The sequence below is a fragment of the Mastomys coucha genome, unplaced genomic scaffold (assembly GCF_008632895.1).
Source record: "Mastomys coucha isolate ucsf_1 unplaced genomic scaffold, UCSF_Mcou_1 pScaffold21, whole genome shotgun sequence".
NCBI classification, from domain to species: Eukaryota; Metazoa; Chordata; class Mammalia; order Rodentia; family Muridae; genus Mastomys; species Mastomys coucha.
Genome location: NW_022196904.1, coordinates 26,317,913 through 26,325,239, shown reverse-complemented (window position 1 = coordinate 26,325,239; position 7,327 = coordinate 26,317,913). Strand labels below are relative to the sequence as shown.

Here is a 7,327-nt window from a genome sequence, read left to right as displayed (position 1 = left end):
CACCACCACCACCACCACCACCACCACCACCACTACCCCACAGGGTGAGCATGAGAATCAAAGGAGGTAAGGTAAGTCCACACTATAACAAGAGGTGGTGTTCTGAACAGATATCTGATGTACTGGTGAGGTGTATCATTTGGGAGCATTCACTGGACATTCTGGAACTATCCAGTGAGTAACAGATCACTCACAGACAAGGATGTGAAGTTCTCCAGCTTTGTAATGCTAAAATATGACACTGGAGATTTTCGATTTTGACCAAGTCCCTGGGTTAGGAACGGAGAAGCAGCAGAGGGAGAAGAACCCAGGACTGAGGGTTGTGTCAGGGAAGAAGCAGCCCTGGGGCCTTGCATGGGTAGGAGCTGAGCCCTTGGGGCATCAGAAGGGGAAAGCAGAGCAGATCTGGTCCCCTCCCCAGTCACCTAGTTGAGGACAACCCTCTGCTGCCTGGTTTTGTCCCCTGCCTGACCTGGTGTCTTGGCTAGTGGAACTCTTGATCTCCCTAAGCCTAGCCCCCTGGGAGAGCACCCAGAGCCCTGAACTGGGAGAGTAGTTGAGTTCTGTCCTGAGCCTACCATCCTTGGTTGGTGCGGTTGACTTTCACCCTCCTTAGCCTTCATCTTCTGGAGGCCAAGGGGGAACAGTGAAGCAAGACCTGGCTGAAGTGGGAAGGGAGCTGGCAGCCCAGAGCCAGGCTCGGGCACCAGTTCCTCCAAAGCCTGAACGGAGAAGGAGCAAAATGGTAGACTGGGTGGCCATCTCTCCCCTACTCCACCACTCCAATCCTCTTCTAGATGGCTGGAACCTGGCAGCCTCTGATGCTGGGCTCTTCTCCCCACCATCTCGGAACCTCTCTGGCACTGTAGCCAGCCCCTCCAGTGAACCAGTGATAAACAGGCTTCCCTTTGGGGGAAAGGGATACAGTACCCTGAAAATTGTGTTGGCTGGAGGCACAGCCCTAACCACTGCTCTGGCCTGGCACCCAGGCTCAATCCTTCCTATTATCAGATAATTAGGGGGGCTTGGGGGGACATCAGGACCAGGCCCTGGGAGATAAGCATTCTAGAAGGAAGAGGGCAGATGGTGGAACTCTTTGGAGCTGGGTTCAGGGGTGACTCTGGGTAGGAGTGCAGGGGATACCCAAGAGACAGTACATCTCTCCAGCTGGAGTGTCTCATGGAAGGGTACAAAGCAGGAGAAGGTGAAGACCACACACACACACACACACACACACACACACACACACACACACACACTCGCACACCGAACTCTTCATCCTTTCTCCATCTCCAGGGGTCAAAGGGCAGAAAGAGAGCGATTTGGCTGCAGCCCTGTCTGCATCCCTACTGTGTGCCACTTCCCACTGGCTGGGGAAAGACCCTAATTACTGATCTTTTAGACTCTAACTCCTGGGCACAGGAAATCAGAATAGGTCCCTCCCAAGAGGGTTAGTCCAGTTCTCCTTCAGGAGTCAAGGGACAGAAAGAGGTGGGATTGCTGCCATCACTAACCTTGTCCCCGGGTGTTCTACATATCCATAAAGCACCATCTGTAGGGTGAGCAAAAGGGCCAGGCCACGAGAGCACCCACTCAGATGCCACCAGATCACGAGAGTGCCCACTCGGATCCCAGGGCCGAGTGGGTGCTCTCCTGGAGGCTCGGTCTGCTTATGGCTACACCATCATTGGCTACTTCACTACCTCTCCCTGGATTCTGTGGCCAGGATGGACAGCCCCAAGGCCTTTCCTCTTAGTTCAGGCTCTACCCGGCCATTTACCTTCCTGCTTTCCAAGAACAGATGGCCTCACTTCCCTGGCACTTGAACCTGGCACACAGTAGGGATGCAGACAGGGTGCCCTGCAGCCCAGAACTTGCCATTCAAGGCAGGCCTAGCAATTATTCCCGTTTCCTACGTGGGAATCGCCTTGACAAAGTCCAACAGCCAAATGAAGGCCAGGGGAGGGTTGCAGCAAGGAGAGCCCCCCCACCCCTTCCAGGCCCAAATTTTCAGAGAGGTTGGGGAGGTGAGGGCAAGAGGCTTTGTGGCTGGTCGGTCGGCCAGGTTCTGTTCCAAGTGGGGTCAAGTGTATTCTCCAGCTATGGCAGCAGGTGCTCGAAGGGTTCCTTTGCCCCTTATGGTCTTAGGGAGAAACATAAAGGGGCTCCCCCAGGCCTTGCACGCTCTGTACGCCCCACTCACCAATGATTATGGTGCAAGCGCTCACCAGCCCGATCTCTTTCTTGAGTGCCACCCGCTCCGAGGCGCCCGGGCCAGGGCCAGGGCCCGGGGAAGGCGAGGGCGTAGGGCCGGGGTTCCCGCGCCCGCCTGGCTGCTGTATGTGGCCTGTCATGTCGCTGTCCCGCCTCATCCCAGCTCCCTGCGCTACCCCGTCTGTCCGGCCCGCCGCCAGTACTCCGTCGGTCGGTTCGTCTGTCGGTGCGCTCGCGGCCCTCGCAGCCCGGGACAGCGCCCACAGGCGGGCGCATGCGCTGGCACGGGGCCCGGGCCCCCGGGGGCCCCCGGGCGGCTGGATCCAGGGAGGGACGGAAGGAGGGCCGGCCGGCAGCCCCCTCCCCCACCGCCCTTAAAGGGAACTCCCCCAGCCCCCCCAACCCTAGCCTGGTGAGGCAGGAGGGGACTGGGATCATACTTAGGAAGGACTTCCTAGTTGAGTGAACGAAGGGGCTACACCCAGACTTGGGTGAGGTGGGGGAGAAGAGCTCAAAGACCAGGCTGTCCCTGCCCTCAAGGGCTGTGAGCAAGGCGTGCTGGGGTAGGCGGTGCTGCATGCCCCAGCATGTACTTTTTAAATCCCTCAAGCCCCATTTGTGAAGGGTGGGCATTGCACAGGTTGAAAACCATGGCCCAGAGGTAATTAACCTGACAATGGCAGGGTCTCCACGCAAACTTTTTGATAGCTCCGTGGTCTCTAGACAGTCCTGAGTCTGGTGGACCTTTTAGGATGAATGGAGACTGTTCTTAGAACAATCCTGGAGGCCAAAAGCTTGAGAAGAGTTGAAGACACAGAAACCCCAGTGGTCACGCAGAGTGTCCCCGGGCATTCTGGGAGTTTGGGACAGTCCCCGCCACCATCAAATCCATCCCTGCCTCAGTATCCCCTAATTCCTCTTCGGGTCCAGCCTTAGGTCCCCACCGCAGACTCCTCTACACAGGTCAGAGTCAGGGCACAGTGGACTGGGACTTTGGCCCAGGCGGTCTAGCATGGCTCAAGGTGACCAGACCACTGGAAGTGCCAGGGAGACGCGAAGAGGGCAATTGCGGTAGCAAGGAGGTATCGGGCCCAGGATCCAGGGAAGCCTGCCTCCTCCCGGAAGCCATCGGGTGGTGCAGCCCAGATCGGGGGACAAATTCATGCGCGGGGCGGGGGGGTGGTGGTGGTGGTGCGAGAGAGCAGGACCGCGTCGGGGCCACCGGGGCGGCGGGCGGAGCGAGGCTGGCACGGTGTGGCCGACGGCGGAACAGCTTTTGTGTGCTGCTGGCGATCGCTGTGTCGCGCCGTCCCCTGCATGAGGATGAGGCCACTCGGGGCCACCGGTCCTTCCCCCGATCGCGGCCTCAGAGTTTACTGGGGAAGGGTAGGGCGGACCCGAGATGGGACGAGCTCAGGAGTCCAAGAGCCTGGGCTAGGGGCGGAGCACGGAGGTGGGATCTTGGCCAGGGCCCAGCTCTACTGGCAAGACGGTACTTCGAAGTTGGGGCGGGAACTTGATAAATAGAAGAGGGAGGACTCTGGGGGGACCAGGAGGGGGAAGCCACCCGGCAGAGCTTCATCCTTCGCACTCCCGACGAAGCCCAACATTCTTGGCGACCTCTGCCTCCCGCCCCAGAGACGATAAGCTGAACGTGGCAGGGCTCTCTTAAAGGAACCTCGTGCCGTGCCGGGTCGGGCTGGGGTGGGCTGGGCTGGAGGAGAGTGGTCCTGATACCTAGGACACTCATGATTGTTGCAGGTAGTAAGGACCTGAGTAGCTTGACTTTCTGGTTTGTCTTTGCGGTGCGGTGCCAAGGCCGCTTGGGTGAAGGTCCCGCCAGAAGGATTTCCCCTGAGGCTGGTTGTCAAGGGGCAGATGGTGGTATCAGAGTCACAGGACAGAAGCCAATAGTTTTTCAGAGATGAGCCTCTCCAGGGACTTGGAATGTGGAGCTCGTGTTTGAGAGAAAGAGTTGAGTCTGGGGCTCTGCACTGGACAGAGTTTGCACGTCTCTCCTGGGATGTATGTAGCTCAGGGATCATTAGGAGGTGAATGTGGGACCTTCTAAAAAGATGGTAATCTATGACTTAAGCGAAGCAATCCACAAGACTCTCAGCAAGTTAGAAACATGCTGCCTTCACGTGGAGAAGACCAAAAACCTAAAAACAAAACCCCAGACCCCAAATCAATCCAAAAGCTGTCCACTCAAAAGCTGGACAGAGTGCTCAGGAAGTCAAAACCAAAACTCCACAGCTACCGTACACAACAGTGAAATAGTAAATGTTTTCCCATGGAGGCTGGAGTGTGACGAGACATTAGCACTCCTCAGTTTTATGCCATATGGTGCAAGCCCATGTCAAAAGGCAAGAAAACTAAAAAAAAAAAAAAAAAAAAAAAAAAAAAAAAGCAGTTTGAAGTGAGCAGGGGAGGCAAAAACTGTCATTCAGCTATGATATGATTGGGCACACAGGAAGTGAAGTACAAAGATAAGTTGTAGGTTGGTAAGTTTATTTGTTAGTCACTGGGTATAAGGTAAATTATATTTCTGTATGCCACAACAAATAGAAAATAAGCTTATAATAACATAAAAACAGGTAAGTACTCTGACTGGAGGGACAGCTCGTAGGCTGAATGTACTTGCTGATCTTGCTAAGGACCCTGGTTCAGTTCCCAGAAGACACATGGAGGTCCACAACCATCCAGTGGATCTAGCACCTTCTTCTGGCCACTACTGGTATTGCATGTATAGTGCACATAAACTCACACAGGCTCACACCATACACATAAATGTTAAAAAAATATTTTTTTAAAAAACATTCAAGAATATATTTTGTCTGACTATGGAATCTAAAATAGTTCCCCCCACCACCACTGAGAGTGATAGTGCATGCCTTTAATCCCAGCTAGAATTTTAATTCAGGAGACAGGGGTCAGCAGATCTCCGTGTGTTTGCGGCCAGCCTGGACCACGTAGTGAGTTCCAGACCAGGCCAGAGCTTATATAGTGAGGATCTGTCAAAAACCAAACCAAACAAAACAAGAACAAAACAAAAAACAAAACAGAACAAAAAAACAATTGTTTTGTTTTGTTTTGCTTTTTGCTAAGTTAAATTTAGAATAAATTGATAGTTGACACATCTCAACTTGTATTTTTTTTTTTTCTTGGACAGTGGTAAGAGGATGAAACTTGGTAAGCTGCTGTTGATACACATGTGAAGTAGAACAACTTTGGAAGACCTATATCCTAGTGTGGATGATACATGATATCAAGGCAAAGGTGAGCTAATTCACAAGTGAAACAAACTGAATCATAGAGATACATCCTTTCTGGGTCTCACTACCAAGGGACACTGGAGAGCAGTGGGGAAAGACAGTCATTTCCAATCACTGTGATGGGTCAGATCTCAAAATTCTCTTGGCTTGGCCTTACACTGTACCCTACAATCTATCTGAACTAGCTTCTCATACTGCAACACCCAAGAACCAACTTATAAAGTATTTATTTATTTTATAAATGTTATGATTAGCGTACAAAACAATGAGAGCAGTGAGGATTTCTAGTTTTGTTGGAGACTAATTTGTGTCATGTGATGCTTTTCTGGAAACTAGAGGATGTTTTACTGAAGCAGACACATGGTGTTTTCTGGAAGTTTCTTGGTGAAGGGGCATGTGATGCATTGATGGAGTGGATGCTTGAGAGGCACACGATGTTCAGAGAGAGTGTAAGTATAATCCAACAGATGGCGGGGCAACGCTCTGGCATTTATTCACCTTGCCACTCTTTGGTGGTCATGGTTGGGCTTCGCTGATGACACTGTGGCCTCAGTTCATCTTGCTTTCTTCACTGATCTTCACTTGTACTCATTTCACAGAGAGAAACACACCAATGAAGTTCTGGTGGTCTTCTAGCTGTGCTTCCTCAGACTCATGCTGATCAGTGGTTTCTTTTGGATCAAGCCACTGCTACTGATTCATGTTTGGTGTTTGCCAAGTGGACTGGACTGCTCACAGCAAAGATTTTGGTCACTACAAACAAACAAACAAGCAAACCAAACTATTTCTAAACAGGTCCACAACCCCCATTTCCTATTAACCTTTGTTTTTCACTACCTCTGGTAGATGTTGGGCTAGAAGGGAGGGTAAAGCATTAAAACACAAAAAACAGAAAACAAAAAAAAAAAACATAAAGTAGGTTTTGAAAAATCTAAGCAGCCTACAAATTGGTCTCAGGATAATTTTTTATATGCATTATCTATTATTGTACCTTCCATATATTCAGACCTTAACTACTCTTTCTCATCCCTCTTACACACCTCTCTCTGGTCTCTGTGCTTTCCTCAAGTAATTCTCTTTCTATTTTATGTTAGAAATACATACATACATACATACATACATACATACATATTGCCATAGATAGATACATATATACGTAGATAAATATTCTTCATAGAAGAGAAAAGGTGATATTTGTTGTTCTAAGTCTGGCTTATTTCCTTTAATATAATGATCTCCATTTCCATCCATCTTCTTGCAAATGACATAATTTTATTTTTAGCAGCTGAATCAAATTCCACTGTTCCTTTATACCACATGCCCTTTATCTACTTATTGCTGATTGGCATCTGGGGTGCTTTTGTATCTTGATTATTGTGAATAGAACAGCAATAAACATGGATGTGCTCATACTTCTGTGGCCTATTGACAGAGTCCTTTGGTGGCCAGTGTTGAGATACCTGAATCATACAGTAGTTCTATTTTTAGATTTCAGAGAAAACTGTAGTGATCCCCATCAGTTTCTGCATCTGTTCACAGTCCCATCAGTAGTGAGTAGCATCCCTTGCTCTGTCTCCCATCCTCATCGGCATCTTTTGTCAGCCATCTTCTTGGTGATGGCCATTCTAACTGGGTGAGATGGAGTCTCAAAGCAGCTTAAATTTACATTTTCTTGGTGACTGTGGATGTTTACCTTTTTTCCCTTTCAAATATGTATTTAAATACATATTTGTATTTATGACTATTTGTATTTAATCTCCTGAGAAGCATTTGTTGAATCCATTAGCTCATCTGTCAGTGAGATGTTTGGGGGTTTTCATGTTTAATTTTGTCTCATT

General features: G+C 50.0%; 1 protein-coding gene across 3 annotated transcripts in view; it reads right to left on the bottom strand.

Moving 5' to 3' along the window:
- Window positions 1–2,504, bottom strand: part of Slc7a10 (solute carrier family 7 member 10) — a 15,392-nt gene extending 12,888 nt beyond the window's left edge. For 2 of the 3 annotated variants that reach the window (XM_031386193.1, XM_031386194.1), the window contains exon 1: window positions 2,204–2,468. In XM_031386193.1, the coding sequence (XP_031242053.1) occupies window positions 2,204–2,372 (169 nt within the window). In that variant the 5' untranslated portion in view covers window positions 2,373–2,468. Of the gene's footprint in view, window positions 1–2,203 lie in introns of all 3 variants that reach the window. The other variant, XM_031386192.1, reaches the window with a different exon arrangement.
- Window positions 2,505–7,327: the final 4,823 nt, after the last annotated feature.